The 21,056-nt window shown below is 36.6% G+C and overlaps 1 protein-coding gene across 1 annotated transcript in view; it reads left to right on the forward strand.

Annotated features, from left to right (window-relative positions):
- Positions 1 to 21,056, forward strand: part of LOC106836908 (disintegrin and metalloproteinase domain-containing protein 5-like) — a 186,217-nt gene that overhangs the window by 1,689 nt on the left and 163,472 nt on the right. Inside the window, exons 2-7 of the mRNA XM_070499711.1 lie at positions 5,546 to 5,789; positions 6,534 to 6,610; positions 17,271 to 17,326; positions 19,545 to 19,623; positions 19,895 to 19,971; positions 20,798 to 20,969. Of these exons, the coding sequence (XP_070355812.1) occupies positions 5,546 to 5,789; positions 6,534 to 6,610; positions 17,271 to 17,326; positions 19,545 to 19,623; positions 19,895 to 19,971; positions 20,798 to 20,969 (705 nt within the window). The remainder of the gene's footprint in view (positions 1 to 5,545; positions 5,790 to 6,533; positions 6,611 to 17,270; positions 17,327 to 19,544; positions 19,624 to 19,894; positions 19,972 to 20,797; positions 20,970 to 21,056) is intronic.

Here is a 21,056-nt window from a genome sequence, read left to right on the forward strand (position 1 = left end):
CACAGAGTGTCAAAATGGATTAAAGAACAAGATCCAACTATTTGCCTCCTCCAGGAAACACACCTCAGCCCCAAGGACAAACAGGCTCAGAGTGAAGGGGTGGAGGACAATACTTCAAGCTAATAGCAAGCGAAAGAAAGAAGGTGTTGCAATTCTTATATCAGACAAAACGGATTTCAAAATAAGGCAGTTAAAGAGAGACACAGAGGGACAATATATAATGATCAAAGGGACACTTCATCAAGAAGAACTAACACTTATAAATATCTATGTACCCAACATAGGAGCACCTAAGCTCATAAAGCAACGATTAACAGACCTAAAGAAAGATGTCGAAAACAACACAACAATAGTAGGAGACCTCAACACCCCACTCACATCAATGGACAGATCATCCAGACAGAAAATCCAACAAGGAAATAGTGGGGATAAATGAAAAACTAAAACAATTGGACTTAATAGACATATATAGATCACTTCATCCTAAAACAGCAGAATACACATTCTTCTCAAGTGCACATGGAACATTCTCAAGGATAGACCATATGTTGGGAAACAAGGCACGCCTCTATGAATTTAAAAAAATTGAAATTATAACAAGCATCTTCTCTGATCATAATGCTTTAAGGCTAGAAATTAAGTACAAGAAAAAAGCTGAGAAAGGCAAAGGATGTGGAGACTAAACAATACACTACTGAACAAGCAATGGATCATTGAAGAAATTAAAGAAGAAATCAAAAAACACCTGGAAACAAATGAAAATGATAACATGTCATACCAACTCATATGGGATACAGCAAAGCTGTATTAAGAGGAAAATTCATTGCAATACAGGCACATCTTAACAAACAAGAAAGATCCAAAATAAGCAATCTTAAACTACACCTAAGTGAACTAGAGAAAGAAGAACAAATAAAGCCCAAAGTCAGCAGAAGGAGAGAAATAATAAAAATCAGAGCAGAAATAAATGCTATTGAAACAAAAAAGGCAGTAGAAAGGATCAGTGAGACAAAGAGCTGGTTCTTTGAGAAGATAAATAAAATTGACAAACCACTGGCCAGACTTACAAAGAAAAAAAGGGAGAAAGCTCAAATAAACAAAATCAGAAATGAAAGAGGAGAAATAACAACAGACTCTGCAGAAATACAACAGATTATAAGAGAATACTATGAAAAACTCTATGCCAGCAAAATCGATAACCTAGAGGAAATGGATAAATTCCTGGACTCCTACAATCTCCCAAAGCTCACTCATAAGAAGCAGACAATTTGAACAGACCAAGCACAAGGAAAGAGATTGAAACAGCAATCAAAAACAGCCCAAAGAATAAAACCCCAGGACCAGATGGCTTTCCTGGGGAATTCTACCAAACTTTCAGAGAGGATTTAATACCTATCCTTTTCAAGCTATTCCAAAAAATTAGGGAGGATAGAACACTTCCTAACACGTTCCAGGAGGCCAACATGACACTGATACCAAAGCCTGACAAGGACACCAGAAAAAAAGAGAACTACAGGCCAATATCACTGATGAACGTAGATGCAAAAATTCTAAACAAAATTTTGGCAACCAGAATTTAGCAACTCATCAAAAGGATCATGCATCATGATCAGGTGGGATTCATACCAGGGACACAGGGATGGTTCAACATCCACAAATCAATCAACGTCATACACCACATCAACAAACTGAGGCATAAAAACCACATGATCATCTCAATAGATGCAGAGAAAGCATTTGACAAGATCCAACAGCCATTTATGGTAAAAACTCTGAACAAAATGGGCATAGAAGGGAACTACTTCAAAATAATATAGGCCATATATGACAAACCCACAGCCAACATCATACTCACTGGGCAAAAACTGAGCACCATCCCCCTGAAACCAGGAACGAGACAAGGATGCCCTCTATCGCCACTCTTATTTAACATAGTACTGGAGGTCCTGGCCAGAGCAATCAGGCAAGAAAAAGGAATAAAAGGAATCCAAATAGGGAGGGAAGAAGTGCAACTCTCGCTGTTTACAGACCACATGATCTTATATATAGAAAACCCCAAAGAATCCGTTGGAAAGCTCTTAGAAGTAATCAACAACTATAGCAAAGTTGCAGGGTATAAAATCAATTTGTATAAATCAGTAGCATTTCTATATTCTAATAATGAGCTAACAGAAAAAGAACTCAAGAACACAATACCATTCATAATCACAAAAAAGAATAAAATACCTCAGGGTAAATTTAAGTAAGGAAGTGAAGGACCTATATAATGAAAATTACAAGGCCTTTCTGAGAGCATTGGATGACAATATAAGGGTATGAAAAGACATTCCATGTACATCAATTGGAAGAATAAACATAGTTAAAATGTCTGTTCTACCTAAAGCAATCCACAGATTCAACGCTATCCCAATCAGAATCCCAATGACATTCTTTACAGAATTAGAACAAAGAATCCTAAAATTCATATGGGGCAACAAAAGACCCCGAATTGTTAAAGCAATCCTGAGAAAAAAGAACAAAACAGGAGGCATCACAATCCCTGACTTCAAAACATACTACAAAGCTACAGTAATCAAAACAGCATGGTACTGGTACCAAAACAGGTGCACAGATCAATCCAACAGTATTGAAAGCCCAGAAATAAAACCACACATCTACGGACAGCTTATCTTCGACAGAGGAGCTGAGGGCATACAATGAAGAAAAGAAAGTCTTTTCAATAAATGGTGCTGGGAAAACAGGAAAGCCATATGTAAAAGAATGAAAATTGACCATTCTTTTTCACCATTTACCAAAATAAACTCAAAATGGATCAAAGACCTAAATGTGAGACTTGAAACCATAAGGATTCTAGACGAAAACGTAGGCAGTACACTCTTTGACATCAGTATTAAAAGGATCTTTTCAGACACCATGTCTTCTCAGGGAAGGGAAACAAGAGAAAGAATAAACAAATGGAACTTCATCAGAATAAAGAGCTTCTTCAAGGCAAATGAAAACAGGATTGAAACAAAGAAAAACCCACTAACTGGGAAAAAATATTTGCAAGTCATATATCTGACAAAGGCTTAATATCCATAATACATAAAGAACTGTCACAACTCAACAACAAAAAATCAAACAACCCGATCAAAAAATGGGCTGGAGACATGAACAGACATTTCTCCAAAGAAGATATACGGATGGCCAATAGGCACATGAAAAGATGTTCATCATCGCTGATCATGAGGGAAATGTAAATCAAAACTACACTAAGATATCACCTTACACCCATTAGAATGACAAAAATATCTAAAACTAATAGTAACAAATGTTGGAGAGGTTGTGGAGAAAAAGGAACCCTCATACACTGCTGGTGGGAATGCAAACTGGTGCAGCCACTGAGGAAAAGAGTATGGAGATTCCTCAAAAAAATAAAAATAGAACTACCATATGGCTCAGCTATTCCACTACTGGGTATCTATCCAAAGAGCTTGCAGTCAGCAATTCCAAAAGTCCTATGCGTCCCAATGTTCACTGCAGCATTATTTACAATAGCCAAGACATGGAAGCAACCTAAGTGCCCATCAACAGATGAATGGATAAAGAAGATGTGATATATATATATATATATATATATATATATATACATGTATATATATATATACACAATGGAATACTACTCAGCTGCAAAACAGAACAAAATCATTCCATTTGCAATAACATGGATGGACCTTAAGGGAATTATGTTAAGTGAAATAACCCAGCTAGAGAAGGATAATCTCTGTATGACTCCACTCATATGAGGAATTTAAAAATGTGGACAAAGAGAACAGATTAGTGGCTACCAGGGGAAAGGTGGAGTGGGGGTGGGCACAAAGGGTGAAGTGGTGCACCTACAACACGACTGACAAACATTAATGTACAACTGAAATTTCACAAGATTGTAACCTATCAACTCAATAAAAATAAAATCATACCACCATAGCATCAAAGAATGACACCTGAACAGTCATATCCTGATCTAGTTAAGAGCCCAAAGGATTAGAGACATTAATAGGCCACTTATTCTATGAAGAATTCTAAAGATATCCCTCCAAGCTCCCTGTCTCCTAGTTATTCAATCAAACATTAATCAAGGTATTCCTGTGAGGGGACTTTGCAGATGTCAAGTTGCTAATCAGGGGACATTAAGATAGGGAGATATTCCTGAGCACATGCTATAATTCTAAAGTAACCACTAAAAGAAAAATTTAAAAACTACTTAGCTGTCATGCCAATAAAGAAGGAAAACGAAATAATAAAGAATTATCAATCCAATGGAAGGCAAAAAAGGAGAGAAAACCACAAAAAAGGGCAGGACAAATAGAAAGCCATGCATCCAATATGGCTATTAATGTCAGTCTGACTCTAGTGCCTTGATAGGTGATCTGCTCTTTTCCTCTGGAAGATTTCAGATTTTTCACTTTGCTGTCATTTGAAGTTTCAGATTTGTTTTTTCTTCAATGCCCAGTTTTTAATACCTGGGTCCTTTCCAAGGTTATTTTCTTATTTTTAAATTCAGAGAAACTTTTTCCATTATCCCTTTAAATATTTCCTCTTAACTGTTTTAATATTTCTCTCCTTCTGGAAATGCTATTATCTGGATATGGACAGTTCTACTTTTCTTTTTCTTATCTCTTAATTTTATTTTTGTGTTTTCTATTTTTTATCCTTTCTTGTTCCTTCCTGGGAGAGTTTGTCTCTCCAATATTCCAAATTTCTAATTCATTAAGCAATATGTATCCATTCTACCGTTAATTCCACCTATTGTGACTTTATTTCTTGGTTACTTGGTTCTTTTTAAAGATTATTTGTTACTGTTATAGTCTGCTGATAAATTCTCTTATCTTTTCGGAAGAGTCAAGCAATTTCAAAGTGAATTTATAAACATGTTTTCAACATTTGTTAAAACTAAATTAATGTGGGGCATGGCTGTATTCTAATGTAGTTAATAAGATATAGGCTACGGTTTGTGAAGCATGAATGCCTACAGACCTCAATAAATCAAAATGTTGTTGCTCCTAATAGAGGCAGACTTTAAAAATGGCTAAGTGAAGAAGTAAAAACTAGGGGCTGCAGAATTATACAGAGTGTGGAAATAATAACTAGCGATATTGAAGAAGATTTTTTGGAAGAGTCTATATTTGAACAGGGATGGTTTGGCATCTTCTGCATTCAATAGCGGTCCTGTAATGGGTATCCAACCATTAAATTTAGAAGTCACAGTGTTTGCAACAGTTTTTGCGAATATATGCATTTCGTCTCTTTGGATGGTATGTAAATGTAACAGAAAGAAACTTGTTTGCTATCAGTAACTTGAGCATTTTTATCTTTGTTCCTTTGCCTCACTGTAACTAGAAATTACTTCAGAAATCATCGACCTAAGTGAAAGATAAAAACAAAAGCCTCACCAGGCATCACCCTAACCTGAGAATTGAAAATTACACAGCTTTTCCTTCCTTAACAATAAAGTGAACGTGCGTCAGTATTGCTGTCTTCTCTTGAGCCCCCATCTGCCGGCTAGCTGCACATTACCTATGCCAACCCAGCTTTTCCCTTATCCCTCGAGCTCTTTCCCACTCCGCCACCTCCACCCTCCCGCTCACGTCGCGCATTTCCAACGCTCAGCGGCCGCCCGCGCGGCTCCGCCTTCAGTTGCCTCAACGCCTCAACTGCTGCCGTTCTGCCAGCCTGGCTCCAAGACAGCGGAGCCATGTTCCTTCTTGCGGTCCTTCTCACCGGAATTGGCGGGCTGCACGCAGGCCCTGGTAAGTCCAAATACTTGTTTCCCCTCCCAATCTAGGCTTCTGACGGGATTTGGCTAAGGAGCTGTAATTTTTGATCCAGCATCCTGGCCCAGACCTTAACCTGGCCCCTCGCTGTTGCCACCCACTTTCTCTTTGCCTCTCACTTCGGGGTCTGTGGCCAAGAAGGCAGAGGCAGCCTCTGGGCAGAAAATCTTTTCACCTCTCTGGGATGGTTTCCTTGTCTGTAAAATGGAGAAAAATGATATATGTGGTCTTTTCCACATACAAAATTATGCTATTCCAGAAATAATTGTATCACCATGGAGAAGGTATCAGTGATTTCCTGATTTTGGTGACTGCTGTCCTCCACCTGGTCCATTGAAAATTGTAGATCACGCTTATATTCATTATTCTATATGTTTTCCCTGCAAATGATCCCTCTGTCTTGATGCACTCGTGTTTTCTCATTTCTACACCTCTTTTACAACACTGTAATTTGTTACTCAGTGTTAGTCAGACTGCCTAATGAGGGGAGTGTGTGTGTGTGTGTGGAGAGAGAGAGAGAGAGAGAATAAAAATGGTTGAGATCTTGACAAGGGTTAAGAAACGTGTAGGTAAGAATGACCAGAAAGACAATGGAAAGGAAGAGTATATGCAAAGATTATACAAAAATTTTTTGGTAGAGAAACAAAAGCAGGATTGGATTTAGAAATGGATAATGTAAGATTAAAAGTATCAAAATAACTTTGCTTATTTTTATTGTAGATCCTCATAAAACATTTATACAGACCACGGTTCCTGAGAAGGTTTCATCATCTGACTCAAAAAGAGATCCAGAAAATGTAATTGGGAAATAATGTTTTTATGTCTTAAATTGTGTTAAGTTGCCTTTAATGTCAAGACCAAAGTTGCTGAATGTAGGCAGGAACTCAGTTCTTAGAGGCAGAGCTGACAACTCCTTGTTCACAAGTATTTTGATGTGTATGAGTGGGTGTGACTCTGTATGTGTGTGTTTTTCCATGGAGGATGAAGGATTTCAAGGATAGGATCCAGCAGGGCCAGGACTAGGGAGAGGCAAGCAAAGGGCTTGACTCAGGCACAAGATTTAACAGGGTGGCAGAAACCTGGGGTTCTCCCAGGACTAGGATTAGGGTGAGGTGAATGAGGAACTCAGAGTCAGGTCCTGTCTTTGTTTGAAATTTTGACACTGTGTTCAACCTAGGTTTTTGTTTTTGCATTAATTCTGATTGTCTAAAATATTGCAGTGAAATAGCATTTGTGTTGATTACTGAGTTTTCTAGCCCCCTAGTTCTAGCCCTGGTGATTCCCCCCAGCTACTTGCCTCAGCTTTCTGTAAGTCAGTAAGGAGCTGAAAGGTGATCTAGTAATTAGCTTATAGACGGTTTATCAAAACCAGAAAGAGTTCCCAGATTTAGCAAATAAAAACCTGTGTGCCCAATTAAATTTGAATTATTTCTCATTGCTCGTGTATATACATAAAGATAAAATTATCGCATGGGGTGTACTAAATTTTAAATACTAAAAATTATTTGCTATTCATCTGAAATAAATTATGAGTATCTAAATTATCTGCCTCTTTCTTGAATTGTATTTCCCTGATGATTTGACTTTCCGTAACAGTTCTTTGTTTTGCAGAATTTGCTTATAAAATCCTTGCAGTTATTCCATTTATATTGTAACATAGTTTCTACAGTGGTCAATCCAATTTATTTCATTCTTCTTTCCATTGATCATTTGTTAGTGAGAAGACATACTGGACATTAGCATTGTGATATGGCATACTGAACATGTACTGACATTAAGTTAACAACTCTGATCATTGCTCTTCTTAACTTGCTTTTCCGTTCTTGACCATTGTGTCGTGCTTCTTTTTGTTTGTTTGTTTGGTTTTTTTTTGGAGGAAGATTAGCCCTCAGCTAACTACTGCCAGTCCTCCTCTTTTTGCTGAGGAAGCCTGGCTCTGAGCTAACATCCGTGCCCATCTTCCTCTAGTTTATACGTGGGACGCCTACCACAGCATGGCTGCCAAGCAGTGCCATGTCCGCACCCGGGATCCGAACCAGCGAACCCCGGGCCGCCGAGAAACGGAACGTGCGAACTTAACCGCTGTGCCACCGGGCCGGCCCCTATAAACAGAACATTGTCATCAATTTTTCTTCCCTCCTTCTCTAACACTACGCAGGGTGATTCCACTTCTTCCCATGTTGGGAAAGTATTTAGTAACATCCAGATAAAAGAATTGAATTCTTCGAGGTATTAAAACTATTTCAAAAGATAGAACAAGTGCCATCAGCATTATTCACTTCAAGTTGGAATTTCTTTTCCTGTTCCTAAGTGATGTTGTCCCCTTTAAGAACAGAATTGACCCTCAAAGGCATACAATTGTGTTCAGTTCTTTCTTCAACACATTCAATTTTGAGCAATGGAATACTTCAATAACACTGTTGCTCTTTTTCCAACTTGCAAAATCCTATTGCTAAAGAGAGAACTATGAAAAAGAAGTAGACTTCACTCAATGGATTATTTAAAAAGTCAACAAGAATTTGGGGGGCCTTGCTTTAGAATTAAAGCATGACTTCTGTGCTTCAAATAAACTTAGGATTCTCTCAGCTGCGTTTGTTAAAAAGAGCCAACAGGTTTGGTGAATGCAAGAAACCTGAAGAATACTGGATGTCAACAAAATCACAAAAATCCTTTACTCACTCAGTTCAAACAGCATAGATGCTGAAGCAAGAGAACAATACCATGACAATGACCTCAGTGTCAGTAGAAAGTTTATCAGATGCTGTTTGAGCTGCATCATGCAGAATATGGCCAGAACAGCCAACACCTTCCACAGAATCATTCACACTTTGCTTCAATTTTGAATAAACGTTGTCTGCATAATTATGTAAACTTCCACAAAAATTGGTTTTATCTCCACCAAAAGCAGTATAATTTTTCTCATTAACTCAACTCAATAAGAGAGTCTTCAAAAGTTTGTTATTGTCTTTGATGCCCCATGTGGAAGGAATTTTACTTGAAAATAGCCTTAGAAGCAAGCCTTTTTTCCACTAGAAAAATACTATACAAGCCAAGGGAACATTTTTTCTACATTGTGATTACTTGCACCAGTGGCTGTGCCCCAACAAGGTGATGTGTAGATCTTTGCTAATTTCTGTAATTGCAAAGGGAGCCATTATATGCTTTAATTATTGCAGTGGATTTCAAACTGGGACCTGAAAATTTGCTTGTAATTTTGGAATCAGAAAGTACTTCCGGTAATTGTACATTCAAACAGTCATTTGAGCAGAAGGATTTATGATACACAGTGTGGAAAACCAATACAGTGCCGCAATTCTCTTTTTTTTTTTTTTTTGAGTAAGATTAGCCCTGAGCTAACTACTGCCAATCCTCTTCTTTTTGCTGAGGAAGGCTGGCCTGAGGTAGCATCCATGCCCATCTTCCTCTACCTTATACGTGGAACGCCTACCACAGCATGGCTTTTGCTAAGTGTTGCCATGTCCTCACCCAGGATCCAAACCCGCGAACCCTGGGCCACTGAGAAGTGGAACGTGTGAACTTAACTGCTGCACCACCGGGTGGGCCCCCATTTTTTTTTTTTTTTGAGGAAGATTAGCTCTGAGCTAACATCTGCTGCCAATTCTCCTCTTTTTGCTGAGGAAAACTGGCCCTGAGCTAATATCCATGCCCATCTTCCTCTACCCTATACGTGGGACGCCTACCACAGCATGGCTTGCCAAGTGGTGCATAAGTCTGCATCTGCGATCCGAACTGGGGAACCCTGGGCCACTGAAGCAGAACACAGGCACCCAACCACTGTGCCACCTCGCTGGCCCCTGCTGCAATTCTTATATCCTCTTCACCTGAATTTTTCTGAATCTGGAAAATTTATTGTATCACCTTCTTTGGTACTGTATGAGGAAATCACTCATCTCTTTTGCTTAGCTATTAGTATATGCTGGTTTACATCTGACTTTCCACCATTTTTTATGTGGAATGAACTGCTGCATGCTGCACAAAGAGTTTCAAAAGGATTTTTCCCTCAGCTGATAAATTTCTACTGTTCAGAAAATCCATCGCAAAATTTACACTTGTGTTTTGGCATTTTAGAGTTTAAATATATACAAATAAAAGAAGAGATAATAGTTTCAAAATATTTCAAAAAGAATGGAAAATATTAAATTTGATTATATTGTAGTTATATCAATGAGTCTGTAACTCACAAGTCCACACTCCTAACTAATCATAAACAAGTTGAACTGTTGAAAGGATTGTGAACTTGTGAACAAACAATAAATTGAACTTGATATGTGATTCAGAAAAAATAGTGCACTTCCCGCTTGTCTGTAAGGGCCAGTTGTAATGATACAGTCTTCCGCAGCAAAGCTGGAGCTGTTCTTCTCTAAGGTTTTGGGAAGCCTGGTGTTCAGGCTTTTGGAACAAAGAGGGTTTAGGTGTTGATAGGCTTTCAGCTGTGTTAGTATGGTCCGTGGAGTAAGGCTCCTTGTTAACCCTCTCACTTTGAGAGTCTTCATCAGTAGAGTGAGACACTTACTGGCTCTTGTCTAGGAGCTGAGGCTGTCACTGAATGGTTCACTGTCAGAAACTTGGGGCTGTCATTGATTTGCCAGCTTTCAGAATCTGGTTAACTGCAGCTGTTGTTGATTGGCTGATTTTTGATCGTGTGCACTGACCGAAAGTTATCTCTAATGGAGGTTGCTTGTTCGTTTCTTGGGACTTTGGCCAAAGAACGGTGTTTTCCTTTCTTGAATATGAAAAGTAAGTATTTTTAATACTCAGTCCTCCCTTTTAGACTTCTCTCAGACAAGCCCACAAGGAGAGATAAGGGATTGTACAGGTCTTTATTTGTGGAAGCATGATTTTCAGCTAATGTTGCCATTTAAGTGATTTAAGCACCTGTTACAGTAGTGGAAAATAGCTCTGACTGCCAAATTTTTGTAATTTATTGGGAAGATATGAATACGGTATATTTAGGATGTTCTGACAAAGATATTACACGGGACAAAAATCATTAAATTCAGGGCGTGTCCATCTATACAGGATGCCTGGCAATCCTACACACACACCAAGGTGTTGAGGAATGAAAAATATTAATTTAGGGGCCGGCCCAGTGGCGCAGCAGTTAAGTTCACACGTTCCACTTTAGCTGCCCAGGGTTCAGCAATTCGAATCCCTGGTGCGGACCTATGCACTGCTTAGCAAGCCATGCTGTGGCAGGCTTCCCACATATAAAGTGGAGGAAGATGGGCATGCATGTTAGCTCAGGGCCGGTCTCCCTCAGCAAAAAGAGGAGGATTGGCGGTGTATGTTAGCTCAGGGCTAATATCACAAAAAAAAAAAAAGACAGAAAAAATAATTTATTTGCATATTTATGTGTACCAAATGACTTCTCTGAGTTAGATATAGGAATTAAGGCAGCCTAGGCTTGTCATTCCAAATCTTCACTTATTGTTTGATCAAATAGGACCAAAAACAAAAAAAAGTGGCCCAATTATTTAGTTTCATGGGCAAAGAAAGAAGTAATACTAATTGCTTTTCCTTTTGTTCTCTCTTCCTTGGTTCCTGGGCAGAAAAGTATCATGGTAAAACGTTTTGCCCTGGACACATATTAATAACAAAAGTCGATGTAATAGTGACTCTTCCTGGAGCACGAATTGACTGAGCCAAGGCTATTCAAGGGGAGTTTGGAATAGTAAGATAGAGACTCAGGATATTATATAACATACCAAATATAAGCCAACTGAAACTGCTCTTTACAACCCCTTGGCATTTGATTTTTTATTAATATTGTTTGGTATTTACTTCTCAGTATCCTACAGGTATAGTGTAGTGTTTTCATGTTGTTTAGCTTTATTTAAGTAATAATATTTGCATACTTTTTTCAATCATAACCACCAGAACCCTAGTTCTATTTTAAATGAATTTTGTGAATGATAGTGGTATAGTTGATTCCTTCCACAAGAACAACCAAAATGAACAATATGGACAATCTATGTCATCATTCCTGCAACTGGAAGTTTTGCTAGTAGAACAAACTAGTGAAGACTTGTCCAGGAAAAAACAGTGTGACCCAGAATATCCTTTAGCTCCTCACACCCCACCAACTACCCTGCCCTCATATGAAACAGTGAAGGTGGGAAATTCATCAATTCCTGCTTACTTAGAAAGAATTATTACTGTGTTTCACAATGTCTTCCAATTCATTCCAGCAACAATGCAATATGTTCTTAAGAGGGATTTATAGGTTGATTTCTGTGATTAATTTGATTCAAATTTGGTGTTTCTGGAAATATTCCATAGAGGATTTTTGGGACCTCAGGTGTAGATATGTATCCCCGCCTTCATTTCATAGCACACTATGATTAATGGTCCCATCAAGCCTCTTATTCTTATATTTTCTCCCTTATTCCTATTCCCCATTCTAATTTCCCTCTTCCATCCAATGACAGCTATACAAATGGTACTTGATATATTTATTTATGTATGTATATATGTTTGTGTAATATTGCAGTAGACAGAATTTTAAATGGCCCTTAGGATTCCTGCTCCCTGGTGCATGCATGCTGTGTAATTCCTTCCCCTTGAGTGTTAGTGGGACCTGTAAATATGATGGGTTAGTTTGTGTTATACAAGACTCCATTGCAGCTTTCTGGAGTATTTCTCCAGCTGGCCTCAAAGAAGACAAAAACTGCCATGTTGTGAACATGCCTGTGGGGACATTATGGCAAGGAAAGCTGGCAGCCTCTATGAGCTGGAAGCAACCTTGACTGACAGTCAGCAAGTAAATGGTGACGTCAATAATAAAATTACAAGGAGATAAATTCTGCAGTCAATCAATGAGCTTACTCAGCCTTCAGATGAGATCACAGCTGCAGCCAACACCTTAATAAGTATAATTTAACTTTGTGATTTCTGTCATTCTGATAGACTTAAGTGATATCTCATTGTTGTTTTAATTTTCATTTCTTAAATAATTATTGAGACAAAGATCTTCGTGTTGAGGGATAAAATTTATATACAGTTAAAAGCATAGATCTTAAGTGTACAGTTCCTTGGGGTTTTGCAAATGTACATATTCTTGTAGTCAATACTTAAATCAAGATAAAGATCATCCCAGAAATTCCCATATGTCCCTTTCGAGTTAATTCCCTCACCACCCCAAAGGCACTGTTATGATTTCTATCATCATAAATTAGTTTCGCCTATTTTTAAACATTATATAAATTAAACCATGCAGTAAGTGTGTGGGGCTCTCTATCTCTGGTTCTCTCCTGTCTGATTTCAACCTGACTTTATAGCAGCTATGGTTGCTCCATACACTATGCTTTGGTTCTTTAGAGTTTAGCTGCATGGTGCCCACTTCATCTTGCTGTAAGACTAAAATGCATAAATAGATAGAACTTGCATTATGTCATTCCCTTTTTTCAAGTGTTCGCTCATTTCTAGACTGTGGCAGCTTTTGTTCACTTTTCAATGCCTTCAGGTCATTTTTTTTGTGAGTTTTGAGCAGAATGTACATTTGTTATGTGTAGTAAGGCTAGTTCTAGTAGAAGCTGATTGATCAAAGTAGTGGAGGCTTTTCCTTGATTTAAGAACTTAGTTTTTCAAAGATGAGTCATTTACTTAAAATTCATGTATGTGGTATATCTTTCCATATAGTTTAGGTTTTCTTTCGGTAAGGTTTAGTAGTTTTAGTGTTGATGTCATACAAATCTTTTGTTAAATTTATTCTCAGTTTTTAAACATATTTTATTATTTCTTTCTTCTCCCCAAAGCCCCCCAGTACATAGTTGTATATTCTAGTTGTGAGTGCCTCTGGTTGTGCTATGTGGGACGCTGCCTCAGCATGGCCTGATGAGCAGTGCCACGTTGGCTTCAGGGATCCAAACCGGTGAAACCTCAGGCCACCAAAGCTGAGCACGCAAACTTAACCACTCGGCCATAGGGCCAGCCCCCTAGCATATTTTAATGCTATAATAAATGGTGTTGTTTCTTTAAGTTCATTTTCTAACTGCTTGTTGCTTGTCCCTAGATACACTGTTGATTTTCAAAATTTGATGAGACATGCTTTATATATTTTGGAGATATGATATTAATTGCATAAAATTTTTAGGATTGTAATATTTTATTATTTTTTTTCTTTTTTGAGAAAGATTAGCCCTGAGCTAACATCTGTGCCCATCTTCCTCTATTTTGTATAAGGGATGCCTGCCACAGCATGGCCTGATAAGTGGTGTGTAAGTCCACACCTGGGATCTAAACCAGTGAACACTGGGCAGTGGAAGCAGAATGTGAGAACTTAACTGCTGCACCACAAGGATGGGCCCTATGAGATTTTAACTTTTAATTGATGCTTTTTATCATGATGAACTGTCCCCCTGTGTTTTTTGTAATCCGTCTTAAATTATATTATATAATGCTTGCTATTAATATAGCTACATTAGTTTTCTTTTCGGTATTGTTTGCATGGTATAACATTTTTCATCCTTTTATTTTCAATGTTTTTATATTTAAAATGCTTCACTTTTATAAAGTGTACAATTATTATTTTTTAAATCTGTTTAGTTTTTCTTCCTTAATTTTTCTTTCTTCCATTGTTTATAATCCATGATGTGATTTTTATTATTTTAATCTTCTTTATTAGGCTATTAGTGATGCATTCTTTTATTATTCTATTAGTGGTTACACTTGTGATTACAACATGCATCCTTTATTTATTACCTGCTATATTAAATTTGTATTTTTACCACTTCCTGAATAACTCAAGAACATTGAAACTTTAGTCCATTTATATCCTTCCTGTCATTTGTGCTATTGTCATGTATTTTACCATTATGTGTGTTTTTTTCAATCACAGGGGCAAATAGCATTACCATTATAAACAAATGATATTCACTTACATTTACTGACATATTTTCTTTCTCCTTTGTTCTTCATTCTCTTTTACATTTTCACAGTTCTGTCTTGGAGCAATTTTCTTTCCATTAAAAAAACTATTTTTAGTGTTTCTTTCAGTGCAGGTTTTCTGTCAATGAATTCTCTCCTCTCCACTTGTGAGGAAATGTGTTTATTTTGCTTGTATATTTGCTGGATTTTTCTGCTGGCTATAAAACTCTTGATTGGATATTATTTTCTTTCAGCACTTTAAAGATATCATTCCATTGCCCTCTGGGGTCCATTATTTCTTTGGGAGAGTTACTTATACATTATTGAAAAATTGTTTTTAAAGTAGTATGTGCTTTTTCTCTTGCTGCTTTTTAAATATGTTCTCCTTGTCTTTTATTTTAGCTGTTTGAATATGATATGCTTAGGTTTTACTTTCTTTGTTTTCATCCTCCTTTGGATTCATAAGATTTTGGATTTTGAGATTATGGATTGTTATTGGAAATCTTTCATAAGCTTTGGAAAATTTCACCCATTAATTCTTCAAATATCATTTCTTTCCTAGTCTCTATCTCTGTATTTCTCTTGTACTATAATTACATTAATATTAGACATTTTTAATGGGTCACATTTATTTAATTTTTTTTATGTATACTTTTTGTGCTTCAATCTGGATATTTTCTACTGACCTGTATTTCTTTTCAACAATCATATCTTCTTCTATGTCTAATCTTCTCTTAAACCATTTTATTGAACTTTTAATAACATATATTGCATTTTTTGCTTATAATTTCAACTTTATTATTAGAGATTCTACAGTTCTACTGAAATTCTCCATCATTTTCTCATTTTAATCATGGTGGTTATACATATTATACTTGGCTTTGTTATTATTCTCTATTTTTATTTGTTTTTTAGTAATTAGATCCTGTTCTTTAGCAATTCTTCTAATTTTTTATTGAAAGTTAGTGTATTAGTTTGCTAGGGCTACCACAACAAAGTAACACAAACAATGTGGCTTAAACAACACAAATTTATTGTCTCACAGTTCTGGAGGCAAGAAGTCCAAGATTAAGGTGATGGTGAAGTTGGTTCTTCCTGTGAGGGAAGATCTGTGAGCGAAGGATCTGCTCCAGGCCTCTATCATTGGGTTGTAGATGGATGTCTTCTCCTTATGAATCTTCACATGGCATTCTCCCTTTGTGTATGTCTGTGTCAAAATTTCCCCTTTTTATAAGGATACTGATCATCTCGGGTTATAGGCCAAACTAATTACCTCATTTTCACTTTATTATCTCTGTAAAGACCCTATCTCTGGATCAGGTCACATTCTGAGGTACTGGAGTTAGGAATTCACATATAAATTTGGAGGGAGGGGAACACAATTCAATCCAAACATTTGGATGTTGTGTGGGAAAACTCAGAAGCTCTGGACAGTGTCTTTTTTTCCTCCTGTCAGTTTTGTACATTTCTTATTAATTACATTCTAATTTCTTTATGGTTTTTGCCTTATAAGATATGTGGACTTTAGGTTTTATTGGTACTATCATATTCTCCTTTATTTCTCAACATATTTGTTTAAGAACAAGGGATATTTATTTATTTATGAAGAAGATTGCCCCTGAGCTAACATCTGTGCCAATATTCCTCTCTTTTATACGTGGGATGCCACCACAGCATGGCTTGATGAGTGGTGTGTATGTCCACCTCTTGGATCTGAACCCGTGAACTCCAGGCCTCTGAAGAAGAGCATGTGAACTTAACCACTATGCCACTAGGCCACCCCCAGCAAGGAATTTTTAGGGGGCACAATTTTCAAGATAACTTTCAGGACCTATACTTCTTTCCAGAGTTCAAATCAGTGCATCTTCTCAGAACATTTATCTCTTGCAAAGAATCTTGTTCTGCTCTAATACAAAGGTAAGGAAATTAAAACTTTTAAATGGCTATTTCTTTTGAAATATAATTTTATAAAATTAACCAAATAAATAATTTGATGACTCTTATTTTCTGTTATCTTCTCAGGAGTTCTCTAGACACATCTCTGCTCTCTCTCTATCCTCTCCTACCATCTATTCCAGTGGAGTTTCATTGCTTACGTGGAAAAGGAAATTGCAATGGTACTATTTGTCTTATGTTGGTAGAGTACATTTCTTGTAGTTCTGTCTTTTAGGAGTGTCTCCTCCAATGAGCATGGCAATTTACTTTCGAGGAGGACTGGGAATAAGCAAGCAACAGGTTATCTCAAGTGAGGTGGGCATCTTTGGTATTTGCCTTGGGCATGGTGAAATGGTGGTGTGTGTCTAAGCCAAAAGATAACAATCATCAGGAAACTTCTTTCTCAGAAATGTGAGTAATGGTGAATAGTAGGCATGTGGAGATTCTACCACCTAGTTCTCAATTCAGAATCCTGAGGCTTCAAATATCCACATGAGAAGGGAAACACATATAATGGTTATATATTATTAGTATTAATTTCATCAATATTTTTAAAGCATAAGTTAGAGGAAACATTATTTAACATATATTATTTATGTGTTATTATTGAAATTTTTTTGGATACTCATGTTGCAGATTGCTTATGTTATTACCATAGAAGAAAAACCATATTTTATCCATCTCACAAAGCAGTAAGTAATTATTTTATCCTTTCAAATTTTAATTCTTTGGTTTCTTGATTTTTAAAAATAGTTATGAATAGAATCATTTCAATTCAAATGTATATTTGATACCTATATTCATTTGATACCTATTCTATATCCATTATTGAGTAAAGTCCTAGGCATACAAAAGACAATAAAACATGGTCGACAGTTAAAGAATTTATAATACCAGAAGATATATTCAAACACATTAATTAGAGAAATGGAGAATTTTATAGTATGTAATTATGATACATGTGTAAATGGTATTCTTTGGAAATCAGGGAAGGCTTTTTGGAAAGAGGTAAGAGATGACTTGTAGCTTGAGGGAAGATACCTAGTTAGCTCTGTAAAGAAGTGGGGTAGTATAGGAGGAATTCTGTTTAGAAGAAATCATATGCAAAACATGGAGGAGTGAAACAGAGTGGATTCTGTGGTGTGCAAAAAGTCAGTGTGAATTACTAAAGGGCATACTTTATGGAAGATTGAAGTAGAAGATTTTGGAAAGGTAGGCAGGAGCCAGGTTGTAGGAGATCTGTAATGCTATGATAAGGATACTGGAAGCCAAAAATGTTTTTAAGCATGTACTTATATAGGCCCATTGAGTCTTGCAGGCTATTTTTGGGGAGGAAGAAGTAGAGGCGGGGTGTCTAAGTATATGATTATATAATAGTTTAGGTGAGTGATGATGGTGGCTTGAACAACGGCATTGGTCATAGCTCTGGAAAGAAAAAGTCAAAAGACCTTGGAGACAGATTTGATAGAGTGATTGGGAAACAGTGAGGAATCTTGGATAGTTTACTTGTTGCTTAAGAAAATGGGTAGGTTATAGTGTAATTAAATGAGGAATATGAACACAGAGATGTTTATGTGAGGAAGAGGTGAGTTTGGTTTGCAGTGCCTATAAAATGTCCAAGTGGGTTTTCCTACTAGGTATATGAATATAGGAATTTGCATCTCTGGGGATATTGCCAATAGGGATAAAGATTTAGCAGTAATCAATAGTTTGGCTGTAATTTTTTTTTTTAATGAGAGCTTACAGAATGCATATAGGCTAGTGGCTAAAGGCTGAATCCCAGGAAAGACCAATATGTCTGGGATAGGTAGAACAAAAATGAGCAGCCAACATGGAAGATCAAGCTGGAAGTGTCAGCGAGGTAGGAAGATAAGCAGAAGGGTGATGTGTGATGTAAATTAAGTGATTAGATGAAGTGGCCCCAGTTTCAAAAATTATGCTAGAAGTCCACTGCAATGATTATTTTAAAATTGTCTTTTGGATTTGAAATTCTGGTGGTTATGAATCTTTTCCAGAGCAGTTTCAAGCTGAATAAGAATTTGCAAAGTGGAGAAACTGTGTAGACTACTCTTTTGACAAAATCTGTTCAGAATTGAAAATACATAGGGAATAGCTCAAGTAGGACATGGGGTCAAGGGAGAGTTATTTAGAGTGGTAAATACTTGATAATAAACTTTTAAATAGTATTGAGACAAAAAAAACAGTAGAGAGGAAGTTTGAAATTATAGGATCGAAAAAGTATGTGTCTTTACTATATAGCACAGGATGAAATTCGTAGCACAACTGTTAAGAGTTTGCTTTGAACAAAAGGAGTAGTCATCCTCTAGAAATAAAGATAAGGAGTGAGGGTGGGTACAGGTGATCTGAAAGTAAGGTGACATGGAGGTTATGTGAGTTGATTGACAGAAGTGGTTTCAAGTTTTTGAATAGTTCTCAAGGAAAATGAAAGAAAATTCTGACCAAAGTTATTGAAAAGAACTTGGTAATTAGCTACACTTAGTGAATAGGAATTTATAGTGATGCCAAGAAAATCTGTCTAAGTTCTGTCATAACACTAAATTTTAATTTTGAGATTCAGGTTTAATTTCTGGAATCAATGAGCAATAAAGACAAAGATAAGAAAGTTCTATGCTGGAAATTGGGACCTGTGTTATTTCACTATTCGATATTTCTAGCAATTTGGGCTGTTTGTTATCATGCATTTTAGCATTGTATGTCACTATAGTTAAAATACCTCCCTCAGCACCTAATTTATTGTAAATGATAGAAAAGTATCTGGACAATAGGATATGCCAAGATATTTGGCACTACATTAAATTCCTCAGTAAAAAAGAAAATTTCTATTATGAAGAATAATTTTTTCTGTTTTATATTTCACAACTTGAGCATGTTTTTGTGGTTTCTGCCTAGATCATTTCTATCTTCAGTTTTTGTTGTTTATTCTTATGACAAAGATGATACCCAACGTTCTAAGCCTTTGTTAGCTCAGGTAAGACCTAGAATTTTTACAGATTTCTTATTCTGGATTTTCTTTAAACATATGAATATTCTGAAATTACTAGAATATTATTTTGCATATTCACTAAAATCGAATAACCTGGACTAGTTCTTATTTTTACCTGGCACCACTTCATTGGGCAATTGCCATTCACATTAAAGTCTTAAGGTAGCTAAAGTAGTAAATATAAATGACACATCTAGGGGATGTCTATTTTTAAAATAAGTTATCCGTTTCTTTTTCTTTGTGTGGTTTTTTCCAGATGGATTGCAATTACCATGGATATGTTGCAGGTTTTCCAAATTCTCTTGTGTCACTCAACACTTGTTCAGGACTCAGGTTGTAGCCCATTTAAAAATATTTTATTTGCCAGTATTAGACCCTGCAGGTCTATAAGTTGGTCCTCCCTGTATCTTTTCTAGTTCTGCAGTCCCTGTGTTATTCCCATTCCCTAAGGAGTGAACCAGAATTACTGATAAAATAGAGTTGGTCACCCTGGCTGCATCGGTTCCTGATGGGAGGCTACTTGTTGATTCTGACAGGATCTGCTGCTTGAGGCTTTGAACAATCTTGAGTGTAGGAGGGGGTTGATTGGTCCATACGTCTGTAGTTTTCCCAAATTCTTTACGTTTTTACTCATTTGTTAATTTCCTAGAATGAGTGACAGCTGTAAAATGTCTGAATCTGATAGACACTTTGGGTCTACTCTCAGTTGTTTGTAGACAGGTAGTACCTCCAATTCAGCCCACACACAAATGATTTAGGGCACTATGTGTCAGGGGAGAGTTAAGTGTCTTAAAAAGAAGAAAGGGACCTGATACTAATGATAAGTGCCTATACAGCCTATGGGCTTGTTTAGAAAATGTGTACCCTAAAGGCAAGGGTCATAGCTTGTTAAAGCACGTGAATCCATTCCACTAACATGCTTTCTTTAAGATAATCAAAATATTTCCCTTGGAGTATTTTTAATATAAAGCAATACGTATCCAATGGTATCACCGGTCCAGTTCCCGGGTAACACCTGAAAGAATAAAGAGATAAAGTAGAAAAACTAAGGTAACTTTAAATGTGAAAAAAAAATCCTGGCCAAAATTTCTTATCAGAATATTAGATTATAGTTTTGGTAGAATCATTTCAGACTTCTTTTGATTATCTTAACATTCAGGGGAACATTGCAGATTAAAAACGTCTCATATGGAATCGAACCAATGGAGGCTATATCAGGATTCGTGCACATGATTTATAAGGAAAAAAATGATAACGCTAATATTCGTCTCTTAGGAGAAGATGAAACTTACAGCCGTAATTCAGAATTTCAAATGAGAGAAAGTTCAAAAGTAAGTGTTGACTTTCTAATTTTAACTTATTAGTATAATTTTGTGAAATGAAAAATACTTTCAGAGCAAAATTTAGTGACTTACAAT

Source organism: Equus asinus, chromosome 27 (genome assembly GCF_041296235.1).
Source record: "Equus asinus isolate D_3611 breed Donkey chromosome 27, EquAss-T2T_v2, whole genome shotgun sequence".
Lineage (NCBI taxonomy): Eukaryota > Metazoa > Chordata > Mammalia > Perissodactyla > Equidae > Equus > Equus asinus.